This window comes from Gossypium raimondii, chromosome 5 (assembly GCF_025698545.1).
Source record: "Gossypium raimondii isolate GPD5lz chromosome 5, ASM2569854v1, whole genome shotgun sequence".
NCBI classification, from domain to species: Eukaryota; Viridiplantae; Streptophyta; class Magnoliopsida; order Malvales; family Malvaceae; genus Gossypium; species Gossypium raimondii.
The window spans coordinates 54,870,966-54,896,767 of NC_068569.1; the positions used below are offsets into that span (position 1 = coordinate 54,870,966).

The 25,802-nt window shown below is 29.2% G+C and overlaps 3 protein-coding genes across 5 annotated transcripts; all 3 read right to left on the reverse strand.

Annotated features, from left to right (window-relative positions):
* Positions 1-3,529: 3,529 nt before the first annotated feature.
* Positions 3,530-6,966, reverse strand: LOC105767313 (uncharacterized). 2 transcript variants are annotated; one of them, XM_052630557.1, is made up of 6 exons: positions 6,468-6,966; positions 5,907-6,056; positions 5,375-5,782; positions 4,926-5,139; positions 4,763-4,849; positions 3,530-4,406 (listed from the first exon to the last, which is right to left on the reverse strand). In XM_052630557.1, the coding sequence occupies exons 4-6, from the start codon at positions 4,992-4,994 to the stop codon at positions 3,954-3,956; spliced, it is 609 nt and encodes a 202-aa protein (XP_052486517.1). In that variant the 5' UTR covers positions 4,995-5,139; positions 5,375-5,782; positions 5,907-6,056; positions 6,468-6,966; the 3' UTR covers positions 3,530-3,953. The 2 variants fall into 2 exon arrangements, with proteins under 2 accessions (XP_052486517.1, XP_052486516.1); XM_052630556.1 differs by having other exon boundaries at positions 5,375-6,056.
* Positions 6,967-14,797: 7,831 nt separating this feature from the next.
* Positions 14,798-25,457, reverse strand: LOC105768406 (probable disease resistance protein At4g27220). 2 transcript variants are annotated; one of them, XM_052630555.1, is made up of 9 exons: positions 25,152-25,457; positions 23,921-23,976; positions 21,823-23,741; positions 21,057-21,188; positions 19,138-19,972; positions 17,537-17,725; positions 16,413-16,682; positions 15,288-16,046; positions 14,798-15,096 (listed from the first exon to the last, which is right to left on the reverse strand). In XM_052630555.1, exons 3-9 carry the CDS (start codon positions 22,992-22,994, stop codon positions 14,983-14,985), a joined length of 3,471 nt encoding a protein of 1,156 aa, XP_052486515.1. In that variant the 5' UTR covers positions 22,995-23,741; positions 23,921-23,976; positions 25,152-25,457; the 3' UTR covers positions 14,798-14,982. The 2 variants fall into 2 exon arrangements, with proteins under 2 accessions (XP_052486515.1, XP_052486514.1); XM_052630554.1 differs by having other exon boundaries at positions 14,798-15,105.
* On the reverse strand, positions 23,067-23,728 carry LOC105767314 (probable disease resistance protein At1g61190). The gene is made up of 2 exons (XM_012586814.1): positions 23,133-23,728; positions 23,067-23,088 (listed from the first exon to the last, which is right to left on the reverse strand). The coding sequence occupies exons 1-2, from the start codon at positions 23,726-23,728 to the stop codon at positions 23,067-23,069; spliced, it is 618 nt and encodes a 205-aa protein (XP_012442268.1).
* Positions 25,458-25,802: the final 345 nt, after the last annotated feature.

The window sequence follows — 25,802 nt, forward strand, 5'->3', positions numbered from 1 at the left end:
GCAACCCAAGATAAAAGCCACACTAAAATAAATATTATTTAGAGTAAATTTATTAAGAAATGGGTAGCAATCCAATGGTTAAACATTTACTCCTCTCCCATGCAGTCCTTTCATATTTGAAAACTCTAGCTATTTAGTCCCTTTTTCCTAATTACACTAGGATTATGTTTCTTTTTTCATTCCAATTAGAATTTCTCTTCTCTCTCCCCATTTCTTTTCATATTTCTTTTTCCATCATCTTCTTTGCATCAAATTTTCCCTCCATTGCTGGAACTATTTTTGCTCTCGATATCAAATCAATCCTCGATAATTCGATTCTCTACTGATTGTTGAATTCATCATTGGTAGCTTCCATAATTCCATCAAGTATAGTAAGTGCCTCTCAATCTAAAGTTTAGGACCCCAACTTTCATAAATTTTTAATCTGGTATTGATCTTTCAAATCAATTAGTCAATCTTTCACTGTTCTTTAAAAAACTTTCGTAATATACAAATGTTAACTCTTGTATAATTATTGATTGAAGGACCCAATTTAGGGATCCTGGATCAGATTTGAATGTGAGGGACATCGCTCAAGAATCTCGACGAATCGGGGAAAAATTGTGCCTATGATGGCACCACAAGTCTTCCACACAAGTGTGTAGGTCACACAGCCCCTCACAAGACCATGTCCCCCTGAAACCCAAGGATCTTTGATTCTCACACACGGCCTAGGACCCTTCATATAATTGTGTCTCCCTTGCACCCTGATTTCGCATGATCCACACGGCCACAGTCTGTCACATGATTGTGTAAGCCCTTCGCATGGCTGAAGGCATTGCACACGACCATGTGCCCCTATTTTAAATTTTTACCTAGAATTTTATGATTTGTTCAGTTTAGTCCCTGAATAGTTTTTGAACTATTTTTTAGTGTTTTATTTTTATTCGATTAAGTCCCTGATAATATGGAAAATGCTAGAATCCATGACATGATTGACTAAATTAATGTTATATATAATTGCCTGGATTGTGGAATGATATATATGTTTATTATATAAACAGAGCCATGTAGTGCTTTATCTTTAAGTATAAACAGATAACCAAAATAAATTTCACTATGATATAGTCACTATGAGTTTTCGGTAATGTTATTTGGGTTGACGAATGCACCAATAATATTCATGGACTTAATTAACAGGGTATTCCAACCTTACTTGGATCAATTTGTTGTAGTCTTTATTGCTGATATATTGATATGTTCTAAGAGTGAGAGTGATCATGAAGAGCATTTGAGGATTGTGTTGAGAACCTTGCGTAACAATTAGTTGTATATTAAGTTCAACAAATGTGAGTTTTGGCTAGAAAAGGTGCATTTCTTAAATTTTAAAAAATAAAAATTCTAAAGAATATATAAAAGAATTTTAAAAATTCTAAAATAATAATTCTGGGGACTTAAATAAGTAAATTAGTGGTTCGTGTTTATCACACTAAAGTATTTTATTTTTCAATTATTTTGCTTTGAAAGAGTTTCAAATATATATGCTTTCAAATTTATATGCTCTAAAATAGAATTAGTTGAATGATAACAATATTTGAATTTGATATGTTTAATTTTTAATATAACTCGAATAATTTTACTCGACACGACTCAAATTTCATTTTACTTGATTTGATTTTTAAAAAAAATTTAAATCAAGTTAAGATGATAAAATAAGACTTATCAACTTGAATTTTTTCCATTCGATTCTATTCGATTCAATCCAAGACTAAGAAATTAAAATTTTTGTTCTCGAAAAACCAATAATGGTGGTTAAGGCATGTGATTAGAGCAGAACAGGTATTTCCAAATTTAAAGACGTGAAATTGTTAGTTCACATCATTAATTTGAGTTTACTTTTCTTTGCGCTCCTCCAATAATTGAAGAAAAGAATGATGGATAATGACGAAGAGTCTTCACCACTTTTGCTAGTGGGATAGGTATTGTTAATGAATTATTGACGTTGTTCACCACTTTAGCTAGTAGGAATGAAACAATTAAAATTTTAATTTTACTTTAATATATTTGTCACATTAAATTTTAAAATAGTATAACTTAACCTAATGAATGTAACAATTACCCTTTGAAGTCTTAACTTGAACAGAGAGGCAATTAAAATTCTTATCGACTCTCGTTTGATACAAATTCAGATCTTATATAAAAATTAAAGACTAATATGGAAGGTGAACAAAATGAGTTTCATGAAGTCTTACTTTTTGGATTATTTTATTTACAATATCCTTAATTAGTGGAAGATAAAGATATCCACCTTATTTGGAGTTGTTGGTTTCACTTCTTTTCTTTTCTTCTTTTCTTTTAGAAAAAAAAGTGATTGTTGGTAGAACTCAAAAATTTTATAAATTGGAAAATTGTATAAAATTTGTAGAAACTTTAAATGTATATATTTGGAAAAATATATAATAAGAAGAAAGAGAGAAAATACAAAGAAAATGTAAGGAGAAATCTAAAAATTAGTAAAAGATAGTTAAGATATTTGTATAAAACAATGCAACCTTCCATATTTATCTCAGAAGAAACTCTGAAAGTTTTTATTTTATTTTATATATTTTAAAAAATAAAAGTATACTTTTAAAGTTTTGGAAAGTTCCATATATTTTATATTTTTTAATTTTAATATTTTCTGAATATTTAAAATTATTTTTTGTATTTTATCTATTTTAAGAAGAGAAGTATATATATATATATATATATATATATATATATATATATTTGTAAAATGCAATCTAACTTTTAGTATAGGGACCTCCATAATACTTTTATCGATTTCGGATATGATTTAACACACAAAAACAAGTACATGATGTAATGAAATTTTCACTCGTACGCAAAAGCATATATATAATAAAAGTTGCAACATAACTATAATTAGCTAAGTTATTAGTTGGAACTATGGACAACGATGTATCATGTTGCTTCACAACTCCATTAAAACAAGCTTCTATTCCAGTTAGAAGCGCAATTATCAATGCAGTTGTTTTTAACAAAAAATAATAAACATTAAAACAAGTGAATCACACTAAATTTGATTATTTCATAGGCAAAATTAGAAAATAAAAAAGAACTAAAAATTGAAATCGACAACCATGTTTTTACCTGCATTTAGTTGATATATTGAAAAACTTCATTTTCCATTTTGCATTCATGTCCCGTTTGGATATGGATATAAAAATATGATACTCCAAATATATGAAAAAACCTTTAAAAAAATTAAATAAACTCGTGTTAGACACAAATTATATCAGTCACTTGATCAAAAAAATCTTAGCAAAATAGGCCTCCACCTATTGATTTATGTAATATGGCTTTGAAAGATGCCCTAAAATCATCCATTCTTTCATGTAACGTGTGGTAGTTGACTCCCAACTCACCTCCAGTTCTAATTTATATTCTTGCTGAAAATTGGATTTCGAATCGCATCTTGCTCAACCGATTGGGGTGTCTTAAAAAAACAATTGAAGAAAAAAATTAAAACTGAAATTTTAATCTCATGTCATCAAGGAAAAATAAGAAACACATATATTCTTTATAAAGTGATATTTTCCTATAATTTACAAGATCAGTTAAGTAATTTAAGTAAAATTTTTGCATGTTATGCCTTTTTGTTGTAATTGTCATAACTACTTAGAATAAAGTAGGATTAAAGGGTTGCAGGATCGGTATCTTTGTTTTGCAATGCACAAATTCCTGTGAATTAATGAAGAAACCAGTAGTTAACTTAGGGCAATCTCTTATTGTCAAAACTCTCAATGCTGACAATACAAAATGATATCCTTTGGGACAGAAGTGAATGAGGCCTGGTAGTTCTTCAAGTGATAACCATTCTAATTTATCAAAAATCATCTCCTTTTCAGCTGTCACTTCCACTTCATCTTCTAATTCGAACACTTCTTCCAATTTAGAGTTCATTTTCAATTTCAAATTTCCAAATTTCCACAATTTCTAACTGTGATATCAGTCAAATTTGGAAAGCTTATAGGTGGGAGGCCAGTATCACCATTTGATGATGATGAAGAAGAAACTTGGTCCTTGGCTAAAATGAGTCGTTCTATTTCCTCACACCCCTCGATGAAAAGAGTCACCAAATGCGATAAACTGTGAGCCGTTGCAGGTGAAAATATACATCTTAACTTCTTGCAATCTCTCAACTTTAGAGTTGTAAGGTTCTCAAGGGTTACAACTTGGGCAAAATCATTCCATATAATCCGCACTTCAAATAAATTCTTCAAGTCCAATTCTTTTATCCTTGAGAACGAGTACCCACCTTGAACTTGAAATACTTCTTCATGATTCCCAACTACTATACAATCTTCATTCAATACAGGGACATCAGTTTTCCATATGGTTCCCACGTTACTAATAACCAATCTCTGTATACACACAGAAATCCCAACAAATGTCTTAAAAACACACTAGAGTAAATGTTACCCATAAGTGTTCATATTTTACATATTCCAAGTAGTAATGTATATTACTTCTCTAATTTCATTACCACATATATCTTTTGTTTTTTTAAAAGGATATATTTTAAAATTTAAACCCCTAAAATTTAAACCAAATTATTTAAACATGAGAGGCCAATTCTTGATTTTACATTTTTATTTAAAGAGTGAACAATGGGACTCACGTGCAAATCAAGTATCGCATGAATTAAGCAATATATTGATTTACAGGTTTGCTACAGTGTCAAAATCCATATATAAAATGCAAACAATCTAAATAATACCTCCAGGAGCCGAGCTTGTACAATGAAGCATGAGAATATTGGGCAATCCATTATTCGAAGAGTTTTCAATTTTGGCCAGTAATAATTCTGGATGAATGAACCACACATTTAGATATTATACAATATATATTTATAATTTATATAACAATTAATCCAGAAGTACCTGTGATCTAAATCCAGGAAGCACAATATCTTGCCCATTCTCATTTTGTTCCATGTTGAATATTTGCATAAATTGAGGACAATGACTTATGTGAAGAAATTCCAAGGATTGAAGCCCTTGAGTCGAAGTGCTTGCACAAACATATTTCAAACTTTTGCCAAGACTGTATGTGAAGAATTCTCAATTTCGGCTAGTAACAAAGACCACAATCATTCTGCGTATTTCAAACACACATATTAGTAAGTTATTTATTTTTAATAATTTTTTAATATTATAAAAAAATTGAGCATATCAATATAAAAATTTTAAAAATATTCATTATATTGTATTTTCAAGGTATTTTCACTAATGTAAAATATTTTTTATTATATTATAAAAAATGCTATAAAACAGCAAAAAATAGTTAAGTAGATTAACAAAATGATCAGGGAGAATATATATATCTCTACCTCAGGAATTTCGTCTTCTTGGGCAAAACCAATTTCTTGCTCTACTCCATCGCACTGAAATATGAAGAGTTTTTCTATATACAGCATACTTTGAGCAAGGCAAGGTGAGAAGATTGTTTTCAGTTGATGACAAGATCCAATTCTCACAACCCTTAGTCTCGTAAGGCTTGCAATTGCACGATGGGATCGAGAAAGACCATAACACAACCCTTTCCAAGAAACCATGTTGTGAACATTTAATTTCACCAAATTAGAGAATACAACAGTTGGCCCCTGATCACTTGTTATATCAATCAAGAATTCCATATCCTTGCAAGATGCAAGCTTCAGAGAAGTCAACTCATTTACTCCCGTTTTACCTATGCTTGGCACAATGTTCTTCTGTCCACTCACATTCCTTAACTTCAACTTTTTCACATTGCAAAATAAACTGTTAAATGCAGTTAATGAAGATGAAAAGTTTGCAATTGTCACTGTTTTAAGGGTTTGTGCCTTCAAATATGTATAACAGTCATCTACAACTATAGCATACCTTTGTAGTTTAGGGAACACAAAATATTCTTGTGAAATTTGATTAGTGGAAAGTATCACTGATAATGCAGTTAAACGAGACAATGAATTCAACTCCAATAAATTGATATTGCTTTTGCTTACGACATGTAACTCTTGCAGTGAAGTCAACCTATTATATTCATAAAAAAAAAAGCATTAATTAAGACACAATACACATGAGATGAATATGAAATGTTAAAGATGAAACTTGTCAAAATTGTGATAAAAATTCAAACATTCATAAAAGTTGATAAATCATTAATGAATTTAGTTTTATAATAATTTAAATATTTATTTATTTATTTATTTATTTTATTAAATGATAAAAGTAACTCATTATAGTTAACTTACTCTGTATGAAATTCATACATTGATAATGTATCAAATATTATCTCATATATATGTATTAACTCTTAATTTAAAAAAGCTCTTAAAAATCTAAAACTACAAATGGTACCCTATTTTTGAAAAATATTTATCCAATTATTTATTTTTAATTTAAATATGATAAAAAAGAAAAATAAATCTGATGCACCCTTACCTTGATACTAAGTTTGGGGGGATATTCATTTCTTCTTCAACTTCAACACCAGAAAGACGTAAATATTTCAGTGTAGACAATTTCACTAATTCTTCACTTATCTCATCAATTTTAGTGCCAATCAATGCAAGAATCTCAAGGCTTCTCATATTTTTCAGTGATGATGAGAAGTTTTCCAGCTCGCAATCCACACAACACAAAGTTTTAAGATTTGGTAAGGAATGGAATCCTATGGGTGAGAAACTGACGCTTTCTAGATATAGAACTTGGAGGGCTTTCATTTCTTCAAAAAATATACTGGAAACCACTAGTAAATCACCTCGCTTCCGCTTCCGCTTCTGCCTCAAGTCCCAGTTATTTAGCGGATGGCAAATAAAAGACACTACTTTTTATCCACCTCTCCGCCTATGCCCTTCAAAATTTTCAATTTTAGTTACTCAATTCTACTTTTCCATTAATCGTGGATAACTTCCGTTTTCTCTTTCCCTCTAAGGTTCCAGGTCGATGTTAGTTGAAAATGGTAGTTGAATGTCCAAAGTAGGTTAAATGCTTTCTTCTTTTTTCTTTTTGGACGGCATAAAAGGTTGAAGATGATGATGTTTATATCTTTCTCCACTAACATTTCACTTCTTTACTTACATTAATTTATAATTAAACCTAATAATTTACTTATTAGTTCAGCATTAATATTTAATTAGCTTAATATAATGACGTTTTCCACTATCCTCAATTTATGATTGATTTATTTCTCATTTTAGCCTTTTGAATAATTATCATTTAAGTCCCTAAGTTAAACTTTTTTAATTAAAATCTACAGTCTCTAAACTTAATTAATCACATTTTTCGCTAAATTCCTTAATTGAATTTCAATATCCAAATACATGAAATAAATGAGATAAAGGTGTATAATATTCTCATTTTCCAAGTTTCAAAATTATACTTGGTCATAATTTGTGTCAAAACTCAAATGCAAACTTAATCTATTAATATTTCACAGCATATCTGCCCGGCGAAATCTTAGTATCTGAATGTTGTTTGAATAAATAAGATAGGTAATATGAGTCTAGAAGGGTATAGTGATTAAAGCTAGATTATGAATAAGAACTATTTGAGTGCACCTATGGCACCTTGAGATTGGCGAGCACTAGGTTAGCCCATAGCGAGTAAGAAGTATATCTGATAGCAAGGATTCACCCAAAAGCCTTTGATTGGCGTAAAAAGGATGGGTGGAATATGTTATAAGTAACGAGGAAATAAACCGTGTGCCGAGAAGTCTATGTCAACAATAAGTACACTTAGTAACGATGGCCTTGAGCCAGTTAAGTTATAAAGAAACAATGGTTAAAGTTTAATTGAATATGAACTAAAATAGTTAAGAATTAAAGGAAACCACTTGAATAATATTCTTGGAATTGGTAAGATTTGGATAAAACCACCAATTGATATATGTGACGTGTGCCTAGTTCCAATATAGACTTGAGGTTAAGTTAGGGGCATTAGATAGGTTAAGAAGAGATATCTGCTCTCTCATTGGTGGAGTAAGGCTAAGAGAAGATGAATGAACTCTGAAATTAAGATCTAAAGTCGACAATTAGGCAAGTGAGAGGCAAGGTAATGACGGGTGTATGGGCAAGCCTGAGTAATAAGATGTTACAATAATGCTATTAACGAATTCGTAGATGTATGTTTGATGAGCTTTCAAGTGATGCTTGAATGATGATATGCTTGAATGAGAAAGTAATTTATGCGCCTGTGTATTGACTACTGTTAGTTGAATAAGGTCACGATAAAGAATAAATATAATTTACCAAGGATTGAGGGTTTATTTGATCAGTTAAGTGGGATTCTCCAAAATTAATGTAAGGTTAGGTTATTATCAGATAAGGATTAAAGGTGACGATGTACCAAAGACAGCCTTTCGGTCAAGATATAGTCACTATGATTTTTTGGTGATGTCATTTGGGTTGACGAATGCACCAATAATATTCATGGACTTAATTAACAGGTATTCCAACCTTAATTACTTGGATCATTTTGTTGTAGTCTTTATTGATGATATATTGATATATTCTAAGACTGAGAGTGATCATAAAGAGCATTTGAGGATTGTGTTGAGAACCTTGCATAACAATTAGTTCTACATTAAGTTTAACAAATGTGAGTTTTGGCTAGAAAAAGTGTATTTCTTAAATTTTGAAAATAAAATTCTAGAGAATATATAAAAAATTTAAAAATTCTAAAATAATAATTCGGGACTTAAATAAGTAAATTAATGGTTCATATTTATCATACTAAAGTATTTTATTTTTCAATTATTTTGCTTTGAAAGAGTTTCAAATATATATGCTTTCAAATTTATATGCTCTAAAATAGAATTAGTTGTATGATAACAAGATTTGAATTTGATATGTTTAATTTTTAATATAACTCAAATAATTTTACTTGATATGACTCAAATTTTATTTTACTTGTAATTCAAATCAAGTTAAGATGATACAATAAGACTTATCGACTTGATTTTTTCCATCCGATTTTACTCGATTCGATCTAAGACTAAGAAATTAAAATTTTGTTCTCAAAAACCAATAATGGTGGTTAAGGCAAGTGATTAAAATAGGGATAATTCAAATATTTTAAATTGAGTGATGAAAACAGGAACATAAATATAATTAGGTAACCACTGGTATAATTTACTTTAATATATTTGTCACATTAAATTTTAAGATAATATAACTTAACCTAATGAATGTAACAATTACTCTTTGAAGCCTTAACCTGAACGGAGAGGATAATTAAAAGTCTCATTTGATTCTTGTTTGATACAAATTCAGATCCTATATAAAAATTAAAGACTAATATGGAACGTAAACACAAATAATAGAATTTAACCATTTAAATTATAGATAGAGTTTCATGAAGTCTTACTTTTTGGATTATTTTATTTACAATATCCTTAATTAGTGGAAGATAAAGATATCCACCTTATTTGGAGTTGTTGGTTTCACTTCTTTTAATTTTAGAAAAAGAAAGTGATTGTTGGTAGAACTCAAAAATTTTAAAAATTAGAAAATTATATAAAATTTGTAGAAACTTTAAATATATATATTTGGGAAAATATATAATAAGAAGAAAGAGAGAAAATACAAAGAAAATGCAAGGAGAAATCTAAAAATTAGTAAAAGATAGTTAAAATATTTGTATAAAACAATGCAACCTTCCATATTTATCTCCAGAAGGAACTCTGAAAGTTTTATTTTATTTTATTTTATTTTATGTATTTTTAAAAATAAAAGTATACTTTTAAAGTTTTGGAAAGTTTTAAAGCTTTCCATATATTTTTATATATTTTTACTTTTAATATTTTCTAATATTTTGAAATTATTTTTTGTATTTTTATCTATTTTAAGAAGAGAAGTATATATATATTTTAAATTTTTGGGAATTTTATATGACTTTCCATGTTTTTTGATTTGTTAATTTTTAGAGATTTTTTGTTTGATTTTTTTTGCATTTTCACTTTTTTGGTATTTTATGTATTTTAAAAAATAAAAGTAAATAATTTTTTTTCCACTTTTAAATTTATTTTAAAAGTTATTTTAAGAAAATAAGAATTAGGAGACATGACATGCTAAGAGCGCACCACATCATTTTTAAACACAGTTAACAGTTGGGACAAGGTGATACATTGTTAAAAACTTTAGGTGTCAAATTAATGCAAAAGTTTCTTTAAATACCAAAGTGATAATTGAGTGAAACTTTAGGGACAAATAATTCATTAACCCTTTTACAAATAGAATAACTAAAGTACAAAATGGATAATAAAATTTAATGGTTTAAATTATAGATAGAATTTCTTCAAGTCTTACGTTTTAAAACTTGTGAGAGTTATTTTATTCAAAATATCATTACTTAGTGGAAGACGAAGGCATTTTATTTGGAGTTATTGGTTTCACTTTTTATGTTTATGTTTATTTTATTTTATTTTATTTTTAGAATAAAATAATTGTCGAAAGAAAAATGAGTTTTGGTTGATTATTTTATTTAATAAGAAATTATGGTATTTATTTATAGTGCTAAACATAATTTATCTCTTCAAATCTTTTTAATAGCTTTGCTATCTAAAATACTATCATTTTGAATAGGCTTAACTCATCCTTAGATATTTAAGTACTCAAATTTTTTAGTCACAAATGATATATAAATTATCTTTTTAAGACTATTTCTAATTAAAAGATGTCATCAGAAATGAAATTTCAAATGTCTTTGACATCAACTAAATAATCAACATTACTATAATAACTAGAGTTGTCACTCTAATCATGAATGTTTTTATCCGTATCATTTTCAATCGGGTCTTTGCTTACACCAGTATTTTCAACCTTTGTTAGTCAAACAGTCAGTCAAACCGTTAATCTATTTAAAAAAAAAGGCTTAACCCATAAATTGGTACGTAGACTCTGTCATTTTTTTTCCATTTTGGTACCTAAACAATTTGTAACATCCCAAACCTGACCTAGACATTAAGATTAAATTTGGAATATTACATCGGCCACCGAAATGACCTAGTACGATCGAAGTTTATAAAAAGGTTGTTTATTATTGAGGAAAACTTAGCATGTTATCTTTGTTTTACCAAAAGGTATAATTTCCCCAAAAGGATGGAATTTAAATTTTACTTAGTAAAATTCAGTTCTCAATTTTATATGTTTTTCAAATCTCTTTACATAATAATGTAGCGGAAAAAGTGATTTTTAACTTAAGTTTAATGAAAACTAGATTTTTATGCATGATTAATTAAAACCATATTTTAATAACCTAAATCAAAATAAAATATCATCCATGCTGAGCAATCCCAAAGTCTAAGTCCCATGCCACAGTTCAAGTAAAATATTACAATCTTTGTATAGAAAAAATTACGAAAAATGATCTAAAATAATAAAATAATAATATATGTAATAAACAATATGTGGCAATAGTCCTATTGACAGTCATACCTAATCTAAATGAATTTCAAGAATGATCATTGTCGAAACCATTTTTAAAAATTTGAAAATGGGGATCAACCTTTTAAAATGGAGTTGCCACCGATCTTTATTGAAGGTGTGATCGGTTCACCTTGAAAATAATTTTTGATCTACAAAATTTTAAGAAAATAGGTCTGGGAGTCGATTACGTACGAGAAAGGGTTAGCACCCTCGTAACGCCCAACCAAATTGATTGCTTAATGTCTTAGTGTCGAAATGTTGAAAAGATTTTAAAATACGATCCTTGGTGAGAGAATTTGAATAAACCAAATTGAATGATAAAACATACTTATTTCGAAGAAATAAATTTTTACACCCAGTGAGTTAGGGTGCTCCAATTCAATCTTTGAAATTAAATATGCTCTCCTTTTTTATGAAAATCACGAGTTTAAAGAAGGTTACTTGATTGTTTAAAATAATCGAGAATTCAGAATTCAGTAACTTAGGGTTCGATTTCTCGAAGAGCTTAAACCTCAAATATTGCCTTTGTTTTTAAAACGAGACAACAAAACGTCGTATCCAGTGAGTTAGGATCCAACATTTTGTAATCTAAAGAATTTTATTATTTCAATCATATGATTTTACAAAATGAAAACTTGATGATCTAAATTCATTGAGAAGAATTGAAGCCTAGTAAGTTAGGGCACAATTCTCTCAAGAACTTACGAACACCAAGCTTTTTTTAGTAAATTTAAAATAAAATGATTATAATGTTTTAATGAAATGCAATTCTTACAAACAATATAATTGAAAACCAAATATAAAGCTAAATATCAAACTAAATTTACAACATGGGGCAACCAAGCATATAATGTATCAACGTTAATAACCTAATAAACTAATGATCAATCTCCTAAAAATATTTTAATTACAAATAAAAATGATAATAATTAATATGAAAATAAAAAATATTTAACCACAAGTAAACCAATTAAAATAATTGAAATGGATAATTTTAAGAACATAAGACATAAAATTCTATAAATTATAAATTATAAACCATACTAAAATAATTTCATACAAATTATACATATAATAATTATATACTATTATTTTAAAAACAAAATGTTGAATTGAAAACATTATTGCAACATACGAATTAACATATTTAAAGATATTATTATTATTATTATTATTTTATATATATATTAAGAATAATATCATACATAATAATGTATTAAATTAAAAATAAAAGTATATAAAAGAGAATTTAAAATAATGTTTAATAGATTCAAATCATATGGGTGATAATTTTTTAAAATGTATCTTACCTTAAAAATTATACTAATAATTAGTTTTTTTAAAAATAACCTTAAGCAAATTTTAAAATACTAATAATAAATAAATAAGAATTGATTTATTTAAAAAGAAGTTGGAGGCAAAATCAAATATATAATAAATTTAAAAATACAAAATACAACATAAAATAATAACTTTATCGTATTTTAAAATAATATAACAGTAATTTAAAACACTATCAAAATAAATATTATAAAGAATATTAAATATTATGGTATGTAAAAATAGAATTAATTATAAATAGAACGCTGAATTTAAAGAAAAATAAGTTATTATTAAATTGAAACCAATTTCAAAATTGAAGGATTAAATCCACAATTAAACACAAGCATCATAACAATCCAAGTCAATCACAGAAACAACGTTGTTTAAATTCGGATCTAAATGAATACAGAATTAAATTCGAGGTATAAATTACAAATCAAAAAACAGAAACAAAATCATAATTTCATTAAACACGGAGGGACTTGCTAAATAAATAAACCAAACGACCCATAGTGAGCGGATCCTTCCCGGGTCGGGTCACCGCTTGGATCCGGTCGCCGAAACGACGCTGTTTCAAAGTCATTGCACTGACTTTAGACTACGACGTTCCAGCTTCTTGAATAAAGTAAAAACCTAAAAATCTATTAACCTTGAAAACCTAAAGAGAACCAAGGTTCTCTGCGCCGTTTTGGATGTTGAAGGAACTCGAGCAGTCATTGATCCCAGCCCCTGCTCCGGTGACGCCGGAGAGAGCCAGGATGGCACTACCAGACACGTTTCCTTCCCTTTCTTTTTCCTATTTCTCTTTTCAACTAATCACTAATGAGCATGAAACTAGAAAAAGAAAGAAAGAAAAGTGAATCGGGTAACCAGCGAAGAATGGAAAAAAAAAACTAGAAAATCACCTTTTTTTTTTTAGTTTTTGTTTTCTGAATGCGTATATTGAATGCGTAAGTCTTTACAAACGTTTAGCCTTTCATTTTATAGGCCGAAAAATAAAAAAATGAAAATAAAAACTGAAATCCCCATCAAAAAACAATCTTCTTTTGTTGTTTTCTGCTGTGTTGCTTGCTCTATTTGTAGGTACGGCGTACGGCGGGGAACGTGGCATGTACAGAGGCACGGACGTGGCATGTACATGGGGAGAGGCGTGCGTGGCAGCGGCGCAGGAGGCTATGGCTGCTGCTAGGGTTTTCGGTGTTTGGGGGGAGTCTTGGGCTGAGTTGGGTTTTGGGCTAGGCTAGGGTTTGATTTTATTCGGCCAATGTTTCTGTATTTTTTTGGACTTTTGGACCTTTAATTTTATTTTTAGTTTTTAATTTTTGTAAGGGTCGGGCAAATTGGGTATTACAATCATACAATAGTCTTAGTGGCATTCATACCTAATCTAAATGATATGCTTCCAATATATGCATGGGATGCTATGACAATTTTATAATATTCACATTCTTTTCTAACAGGCCTAGAGGTGGTTGCTAGGAGTGGCAGCTGAAGCTCTTAGGCTATCCTAGGGCTTTCTTTTTCTAAAATATTAAGAGTGGGCTACGATTTATTTGTTTTGGGCTTGTGATTGGGTAGTGGGCCTTTTTTTGTACTGGACTATTACTCTTTTTGGACTTTTTATTTTTATTTTTTGTTTTGTTTATTATTGTAATTTGGCCCAGGCCAAAATTGTCCTATTACAAATATTATGAGTTGGGAATAACAATGATTGTAACTTGTGAGCAGGTTTATTGTACCGTATCGATATTGATAAAATTATTGAAGATATTACCTTTGTATTGTTTTGATTTTTTGTTGCTCGAGATGCAATCTTTCTCCCTGTTTAGAGCTCATGTTTGTAAGGTGTGCCAAAAGTTGAACTTGAATTAAAAACATAATATTTAAATTCTAAATTTAAATTCATTAATTTTTATATTTAGTTTTAAAGTTAAAATTTTAATAGAAAATTTAATTTAATTAATATTTTTATTTAGTATATAGTTTAAAGTTTAAATTCTAAAAATAAAATAAAATAAAATATTTTATCATATAAATAAATATTATTTAATTAAAATAACTTTTCTAAAGGTTATGTTCTTTAGCGGCATTTGTGGGAAAAATGCCGCTAAAAGTTATGTTCTATCACACTAAAAACAACCGAGCAACATTGCTCCACCTACTGATGTAACATGGCTTTGAAAGCTACCCTAAAATCATCCATTCTTTCATGTAATGTGTGGTAGTTGACTCTCACCCCCTCCTCGGCTCCAATCTATATTCTCGTTGAAAATTGCATTTCGAACAGTGGTAGACTCCTCAACCGCATCTTGCTCAACCAACTGAGGTACCTTAGAAAACAATTGAAGAAAAATTTATAACTGAAACTTGAATCTCATGTCATCAAGGAAAAAAATAAGAAACACATATACACTCAAGGAATTTAATTAAAAATTTTGCATGTTATGCCTTCAATTGTAATTGTTATAATTACATAGAATAAAGTAGGATTAAAGGGTTATAGGATATATACCTTTGTTTTGCAATGTACAAATTCCTGTGAATCAATGAAGAAACCAGTAGTCAACTTAGGGCAATCTCTTACTTTCAACTCTATCATTGCTGGGAATACAGAATGATATCCTTTGGGACAAAAGTGAATGAGGCCAGGTAGTTCTTCAAGTGATAACCTTTTTAATTTATCAAATTTCATCTCCTCTTCAGCTACCACTTCCACTTTTTCTTCTAATTTGAATACTTGTTCCAATTTAGAATTCCTTTCAACTATGAGCCTTTCAAGCTTTGGAAGAACAGGAACAAATCCAAAAGGAAAGAGACTGCTCAAATTTTTACAATCTGTAACAACGATCCGAGTCAAATTTGGAAAGCTCATAGGTTGGAGGCTAGTATCACCATTTGATGATGATGAAGAAACTTGATCCTTGGCTAAAATGAGTCGTTTTATTTCCTCACACCCCAGGATGAAATGATCCACCAAATGTGATAAACTGCGAGCCATCATAGGTGAAAATATATATCCTAGCTTCTTGCAATCTCTCAGTGTTAGAGTTGTAAGGTTCTCAAGGGTTACAACTTGAGCAAAATCGTTCCATATAACCCGCACTTCTAATAAATTCATCAATTCCAATTTTTCTATACTTGAGAACGAGTACCGGCCTTGAACTTGAAATACTTCTTTATGATTCCCAACTACTATACAACCTTCATTCAATATAGGAACATCAGTGTTGCATAATTGGCGGCTATTTCCCACGTTACGAAGAACCAATTTCTGCATACACAGAAATCCTAATAAATGTCATAAAAACACACTAGAGTAAATGTTACCCATAAGTCTTCATAATTTTACATATTCCAAGTTATAGAAAATACTACTTCTCTAATCTCAATGCTAGATATATCTTTGATTTTTTAAAGGATATATTTTTTAAATCTAAACCCCTAAAATATCTACTAAATTAATTAAACACTAAAGGCCATTGCTTGATACATTTTTATTTAAAGAGTGAACAGTGGAATTCATTTACAAACTATGTATAAAAGAGGAATGAATTATCACATGAACTAAGCAACATATCGATTTACTGATTTGCTATAGTGCCAAAATCCATATATAAAATGCCAACAATCTAAATACCTCTATGAGCTGAGCTTGTACAATGAAGCATGAGATTTGGGGACAATTTGACACTTCTAAATTTTTCAAAAAGGGCACATTAAGTAGAACGTGATCACCAATCACATCCCTTCCTTCTCTCGAACTGAAGACTTGTAGTAGTTGAGGGCAGTTCTTTAGGTAAAGAGATTCCAACAATGGAAATCTGTGAGATAAAGTGTTTGCAAACACATATTTCAATAGTTGGCAATCCACTACCCAGAGAGTTTTCAGTTTTGTCCAGCAATGATTCTACATGAATGAACCATATATTTAGATATTATACAAAATATATTTGTTTAAATAAATGATTTATTAAACATAATTTAAGTTTTAAAGAATTTCTTTACCAAAACATATGAAAAAGAAATCAATTGATCTTTGAATGTACCAATTATAAAGAGATGTATTTATTATAAAAAGAAATCTATTATGTAAACAGTTTCCAAGGATTGAAGCCCTTGAGTCCAAGTGTTTGCACAAACATATTTCAAATTTGGGCAAGATTGTATGCTAAGAATCCTCAATTTCGGCCAACAACAAAGAGGAGAGTCATTCTACATGTTTCAAACACACATCTTAGCAAGTTATTTATTTTATTCTAAAAAATTGAGCATATCAATATAAAAATAGATTATTAATTAAAAGATAAAATACAAAACATGTATATGCTGCTTAGTTTCTTTTAGCATACCAATGGTTAGATGCACAGGGTGTCTACCCAAAAAAGCAACAAGCTAACTCAAAAAAACTAGGGGGTTTACAGTTGTTTATAAAACACACAATCGAAATAAATAAAATTGAATTATTTTTTATAATTAGGCATGGAGAATGAAATTGTTTGTTCATATCTACGATATAATATTTTTGTTATTAGACTAAAACATCATTAGCAACTTAAATGCAAATATTTATTTTAAATTATAAAAATATTAAAGCATTATTATAAATTAAATAAAAGATGGAAAATACAATAAATTGATTAAAAAGTAAATTACAATAAATTACAATTATAAAAAGTAATAATATGTAAACATATATATATATATATGTAATATTCATTAAAAATACTCGATGAATTTTAAAATATTTATCATTAAAAGTACCAGTGATCCAAGTTCAGGAAGCACAATGTCTTGTTCCGTGTTGTAGATTTGTATAAGTTGATGACAATTCTCTATGTAAACACATTTCAAGGATTGAATCAAAGTGTTTGTAGAAATATATTTCAAACTTTCACAATCTTTTATGCAAAGAACTTCCAATTTCGGCCAGCAATAAAGAAGACAATCATTCTGCATGTTTCAAACACATTTTAGTAAGTTATTTATTTTAGAGATTATCTTGGGCAATTTTGAATCAATTAAATCTTCAAAAGATAATATTTCATGTGACATGATCTTCTATAATAGGCTAAAATCAACCATAAACTCAGTCATAGCCCATAAAACTCATTCAATGAGTTGTCAATATAATAAATATGGAGATTATCTCTACATTGATTTGGTGCTCTAGGGAGTAGGCACTCTCTAACACTAAAATGCTAGTTTCATATTTTCAATAATATCATTAGCAACTTAAATGCAAATATTTATTTTAGATTATAAAAATATTAAAGCATTATTATAATTAAATGAAAGATGGAATTTCCTTCTATATCAATAATTACTGTAATCACTGAATTTTGTCCGGTTAGGGTTTTGGGCCGGGATGATCTCATAGGGGCCCAACGATTGGGCCCGTTGGGATTTAATTTTGGACTTGTTTTTGCCCATTTTTAATTTTTGTTTTAAATATTAATAAAATAGTAATAATAAAATTTTGAAAAAATACAAAAAATATAAATTACATTTCAACCCCTAAACTTTCTCAAAATTCATCTTGACCCCTTAACTTTCTTAAAATTTCATTTTGACCCCTTAACTTTCTAAAAATTACATTTTGGTCCCGTATTTTCTTAAAATTACATTTTCCCCCAGAAATTTTGCACCCTTTGCATTTTTAAAACGTACGCAATCGAAATAAATAAAATTGAATTTATTTTTTTATAATTAGGAATGGAGAATGAAATTATTTGAAATTGAATTCAAGTATTCATGTCTACAATATAATAAATATGGAGATTATCTCTAAATTGATTTGGTGCTCTAGGGAGTAGGCACTCGCTCTAACACCAAAATGCTAGTTTCATATTTTTCAATAATATCAAACCGGCCTTGTAAGTTAGTAATCCAAGGATAGAAGAAAGGTGGCATTGAATTAATTGAAGGCTTTTCTACAAAGAAATAAAATCTAAATAAAAAGGACAGACACAACAATTCCTGATGCAGTTTATAAGCCTATAAAAAGGTTTAATATATTTGTGATATGTATAAGGGAGCGTGTGGATGAGAAGAAAAATGTGTGTGACTTTGTGTGCATGAAAGTGGAAATAAGCAAAGAGTGAATGGTGTGTATAACTAGTTGTAGGTAGTAATTGATATACTTGTATTTTGCATTGGTGTATTTGTTTTGAGTATAAAAGTTACTTTCTTTAGTGGCCACTACGCTTCCAACAAACCCGATACACATAAATAATATAAAAATAAATACCAAACCAAGCACTTCACTTCAAATTGGTTTTTGGTTTTCATCCTTAAAAGAATGCTATCATAAAGCTAAAACAATTAAGAAGATTAAAAAAATTGGAGAGAATAGGTATCCCTACCTCAATAATCTCGTCTTCTTCGCCAAAACCAATGACTTGCTCTACTCGATCGCAGTACCTTATATAAAGTTCTTGTAGATGCCACATACTTAAAGCCAGGCAAGGTGAGAAGATTGTTTTCAGATTATCACAATATTCAATTCTCACAACCTTTAGACTTTGGAGGCTTGCAATTGCACGATGGGATGGCTTTACTTCCCATATCCTCTTCAATTTCGGCAATGAATGTAGGCTCAATTCTGTCAAATTTGAGAGCATTAATGGTTTATCTATTTGAAATATCACTTGTAACTCCTCACAACCATTAATGATCACTTCCTTAAGGTTTTGCAAGAACCTAGTCGGAGAAAGACCATAGCACAACCCTTTCAAAGAAGCCATGCTTTCTATATTTAATTCCACCAAATTAGAGAATGCAACAGTTGACCCTTGATCCTTTTTTGTATCAATCAAGAATTCCATATCATTGCAAGATTTTAGCTGCAGAGAAGTCAACTCATTTACTCCCATTTCATCTATGCTTGGCACAATATTCTTTTGTCCACCAACATTCCTCAAATTCAACTCTTCCACATTGCAAAATAAATTGTTAAATGCACTTAATGAAGATGAGAAATCTTGAATATCCAATCTTCTAAACGCCTCCCGATTGATTCTATAATCTTCTCCAACTGCTATAGCGTACCTTTGTAGTTTAGGGAGCACAAAATCTTCTAGAGGAATTTGATTAGTAGAAAGTCTCAATGATAGTGCAGTTAAACAAGGCAATGACTTCAACTCCAATAAGTTGAGATTATTTTTGTGTATGACATGTAACTCTTGTAGTGAAGTCAACCTATTATATTCATAAAGAAAGTAGCATTAATTGACAATCCACATTCGATGACGTAAAAAAATTGTAATTCCTTAAAGTAATTCATAAAAAAGAAATATGTAAAAAAGGTCAGAAACTTGAAATAAATCAAGATAAGTAATAAAAGGACGCTATTAAAATTAAATAAAAAATCTCTAAATTTTTTTATTACTTTCAAAGAAATTTTCAAGAGGTTAACTTTTTTCTTCTTTTAACAATTTATCTCAAAATTTCTGGGTCTAAAACATAAGTAAATTTTTGTTTTTTATAATATTTTTTCACTCTCAAATTTTATAAGAAAGTCATTTTACCCATCTATTTAAATTTTCACCTTTTATAACCCTTAAATTTAGGTTTTTTGTCAAATCATCATCTCAAAATGAATAGAAAAGTTAATGTTTTAAAATTTTGCTGATGTTGATATCGTGGATTGACACATGTATAACACATTATCCATAATATATATATAACATATCTAATAGTAAAAAAATAAGTATTTATCTTGATATTTTATTAAAATTTAAAGTCTTTATTGTATTAAACTTCCTTAATTAATTTTTATTTAATATTATATATATTATATTTACTTTAATATATATATATATATAACACTTAATTATAGCTAATAAAATTTTTATTTTCCTTGGCAACCCACATATCTATCCACATATAGTTCACACATTACATTATTTGTCTTATATGAATAATTTTAAATTTATAAAATATTCAAAAATAAAAATTGAAATTCAAAAATATAAAAAATCATAAAATTAATAAAATATAGCATGAAGTAAGTATGGATTGGAATGCGGTGTTCATGTTTAAAACTTAACATTTTAGTTAGTATTTCGCTAAAAATAATTCAACATTTTTAAAATGTTAATGCGCTTTTTAAATGTCCATAACCAATTTTAATTAAAACCGAATAAGGACTAAATTGAAAAATGATGTCAAAACTAGTATTCTAAAATTAAAAATACCAATTAAAGTAATTAAGAGGAAAATAAATGATGTCAAACAAAATACGAATATGATAAAAATAAAATTAAATCTGATGCACTCTTACCTTGATACCAAGTTTGGGGGGATATTCATTTCTTCTTCAAATTCTACACCAGAAAGACCTAAATCCAAGCCAGGGGGGAAAATGATTCCTTCATCGTGCGTTGGAGAATAATTAAAATATTTAGGTATGCGCCTAAAAATGATAAAATTTTGATTTAATCATTTAAAAATTATAAAGATTTAGGCTATTCAAATGGTGAAATTACATTTTTACAATCGTAAAAATTAAAATTTAATTTCGGCTCCCTCTAACAAAATTTTTTGTCTTCACCCCTGCGCACATGTCAATCCATCTGTAATCCATGTAGATATTATACTATTTGTCTTATATGTCAAGTCAAATAATTTAAAATTTATAAAAGTATTAAAAAATATAAAAATTGAAATTCAAAAATATGTATTGTCATGTTGACTTTCATGTTTAAAAACTTAACATTTTAGTTAATATTTCCGTTTAAAAACAATTCAACATTTTTTTAAATGTTGTTGCTCAAATTCGATTTTTTTAAAGGTTTAGAACTAAATTTAACTAAAAACCAAATAAGGACTAAATTGATAAATAATACAAATGTTAAGAACTAAATTTTAAAATGTTTTAATACTTATTGCCTTGACTATTTGAAATATATACTGTGATATCTTCACGTGCAAGGAACATGAATTCTAAAATTAAAAAAATACCTATTAAAGTAATTAATAGGAAAATAAATGATGTCAAACAAAATACGAATATGACAAAAGGAAAATTAAATCTGATGCACTCTTACCTTAGTAAATTCAAACGTATATATTGCAGTGCAGATAACTTCACTAATTCTTCACTTATCTCATCAATTTCAGTGCCAATCAACGCAAGAATCTCAAGGCTTCTCATATTTGTCAGTGATGATGAGAAGTTTTTCAGCATGCAATTATGACACCACAAAGTTTTAAGATTTGGTAAGGAAGGGAATCCTTTCAGTGGGAAGCTGACACATTGGAGAAGTAAAACTTGGAGGGCTTTCATTTCTTCAAAAAATGTACCGAAAACCACTAGGAAAGCTCGGTTCCTCTTCCTCCCACCCTCTAAAAACAAAATTTTGAGCTTTGAAAATTCCACTTTATCAGGAAATTTTGTTATGATACTACTACAATTCCATAAAGCGATTGCAGTATAACTTTCATCCATATGAGGCCATTTTTCCAACGTATCTTTTACCATGAACCTATTTTCTCCCGTTGATGTTAGCCAATGAGCAAAATCTCGAATCACATCATGGATTCTAATCGTATCTGCACCATCAGTTTCCAATAACAAGCCAGATTTTTGGACTTTTTTTAGTGCTTCAACAATTTTCTTCCTTTTATCTTCAATCGAGGAAAAATTAGGGAACAATCCTACTCCAATTCCGCACATAATCAGTATCTCAATAAGGATTTCTTCATCTTCAGGAAAAAGGGAACACAGTAAGAAACACATTTGGATGTGATTTCCCGTCATTTGGTTAATGCCTTTCTTCAAGTAATCGTAGCTAAGCTTAAGAGGCTCGAGGACACCACCGAGGACTTCTTCATCATACAAATGCGTTGAGTCCTTGAATCTCTGATTTGCGTCTCTCCACCCTTTTAAACTCTCACCTTTTAAAGCATTGGCCACGACAACAATTGCAAGAGGCAATCCCTTACATTGAGCAGCAACCTCTTTGGCTACATCATTCAAGGTGGAACAATCATCTTCTAAACGAGCTTTATCTCGAAATAAAACCCATGCTTCGTCTTCGGATAAGATGCCAAGTTGAATTTCCTTACAGTTCATTTTAGTGCAGACTTGTGGACGACGTGTAATCAGAAGAATTTTACAACCCTCGTGTTCATCACCGAATGGAATTCCGATACTCTCCATTTTGAATTCTTCCCAGAGGTCGTGGACAATTACGAGAATTTTGTTCACGCGTTTCATACTCCTGAATAGCTCCTCTGCTTTTCCTTCTTGGCTACTTGTTTCAAATTTAAACCAAAAATATCTGCAACTTTACCTTGAATTTTGTTGATGTCTGGATTTTGGGACATAGTAAACATCACAACTTTATCAAAGAACTTTTGTTCTCGAGCATGCTTCCCAACTTCTTTGGCTAAAGTTGTTTTACCAACTCCTGGCATTCCGTGCAGTCCGATCATGTTGACACCCTTAGCATTTATAGCCTCCACGATCTGGTTGAAAGCTGATTTTGAAGATTCAGCTTCCATGAAACCAGTGGATGTGATGAACTCCATTCCTTGAAGAGGACGACGATAGCCCACCTGTTCAAAGTTAGAAGTCTCTAAAAGTTTAGAGATCATAGGAATCTTCTCTGCCAGTTTCTTACTTAAGGAATATCGCCAGCCCCATTTAGGACACCATTTGAAACACTTGACGCGATCTATTTCATCTTTCAAGTTCTGGGTTTCTTTCAGTTCTTCCTCAGCGCTTGTAAGCCAGTTGTCAACGTCATCATAGATGATCTCAGTCTGCCTTTTAGCCTCATCGACTTGAGTGTCCACCCTCTGTTTCCTCGATTTAAGTGCTTCTCGTTGATTCGTGAAATCTTCAACAATCTTTTCATAAGAGAAAAAGTAACCGAAATAGGGTGATGCGTATTCCTTTGCCTGGTCTGCCACAATTTTGACAACAGCAGGGGCAACATATTCGGCCATTTTTGTTGATAGTCTGATGAGGTTGAACAAAAACATTGGTTATTAGTAAGAAGATTAACATAAAGAGAAATAAAAGCAATTGTGACAAATAAAATCAGTATTTTGTAGTAAAAAATCGAGTGAAAGCTACAAAATAAGCTGTAAATATTGGTGTAAAGCAAAAATGTTGTTATTGAAGAAGGTAGAAAATACCTCTGTTTCTGTCTGTGAATACCAGAAAGTAAAAAGAGCTTGAGAGAAATAAGTAGCTGTAAAAGAAGAAAAGAATTGATTTAGTGCAGGTAATAATAAAATTGAGAGCATGTTTTAACCTTCAGATCACAAATAAATAAATAATTAATGTAATGCAAATAATATAACCATACATGTAATTACTCTTCCCATTATATTCATTCGCTATAATTTGTATGTGAAATACCATCATATTCTTTCAAAAACAATTTCTCATAAAGAAATCCTAAGAAGGATTACATCCTCTTAAACATATTTTATATTTATTTCTACATTTTCGATTATAGATTGGATGCTTTTAAGTTCCTATAGAATTAGAGTTTGTGTGCTCTCTAAAATGTTTAATGAAAAAAACGAGAAGACTAATGAATGGAGAAAGGACACTCTTCATTTGCCCCTTTCCTGTTTCATCCGCATGTTATATACTTCAACTCTGAGTAAAATCCGATTCGATTCGATTCGAAAAACTTTATAAAAAATTTAAATTTTGTTTTAACTAGTTCGAGTTATTTGAGTTAATCAAGTTATTCGGATAAACTTGAATATAAATTACACAATTCAAGTTATCCGAAAATCCGAATTAGAAAAGGCAAAACTATATCGTTTTGATAAATGTGTACCTTTCTAAAGTTAAAAATCAAAACCATTAAGTTAAAAGGTAAAATTACGTCATTTTGATAAATGTTTACTTATTAATTTAAGAGGCAAAACTACTATATTGTTTATGCAGTTAAATAATATTGTACTTTGTCTACTAGTTAAACAATTGGTTCATGTAAATGCAACATTGAATATAAATAATAGGATTGGTTAACTCGACTCAACTTTACTCAAAATTTTTTACTCGATTTGATTTGATTAAAAAAAATTCAAATTGAGATTTGATTGCTAAAATAGGATTTATCAACTCGACTAATTCAAAATTTTTTGACTCGATTCGACTTAACTTAATCAAATACTCACCCTAGTTCCAAGGTTGTTGTTTGTTCAATCTTTAAAATGAATATATAAACTCTTTAATTAGACGGAACTTGTATGAAACCTTTCTTTATGAAAAATAAAATCACAAAGTGATTTAAAATGACTCCAACCAGACTAATAGAAATTTGAGAAGGCCAATAAATAAAACGGAGATCCACTCAACAAAAACATGAAAATATATAGCAATGAGGAGCAGTTCCTCAAAACTTACCTTCACTCAACTATCCTCTGCGCTGTTTCTTTTGCCAAGTGGAAATCAAGGTATGCAGAAAGTTTGGTTTTCAGAAATAAAACAAAGTTTGCAGGTTTTTTTTTTGTTTTTGTTTTTTTCCCTTAATTGAGACAACACAAGGAAATGAGCAGAAACACAGATTTGAGAATATGGAAGCAAAAAAGGAAATGATGAGAAACACAGATTCGAGAATTAGAAAGCAAAAAACAAAGAGTGGAAATGATGAGAAACACAGATTTGAGAACTTGGAAGCAAAAAGCACTTTGGATGAGGAAGAAGAATGGGAAGTCGTTGGTTTAACTTTCAAATGTTTTTCTACTTTTTTCATTTAAATTCATAAAACAAATTATTGTTCATCATTCTTTTCTTTATTATAATAAAATAATCATTATTTTTATTACCATTAAAGTCAATGTCTTTGTTAATGTAAAATTCCATTTTTATATTTTTATATTTTAGTAAAATATTATTTATTTTATTTATTTTAATTGAAGTTTTATTGAAGCAAAATATATAAAGCTGCTTTTTGTTATTGAATATTATAATATTTCATATATACTTTAATGTATAGTTAAATCATTATTAATAAAGATTTGATAATATATTATATAAATGTCTATTAATTTATTT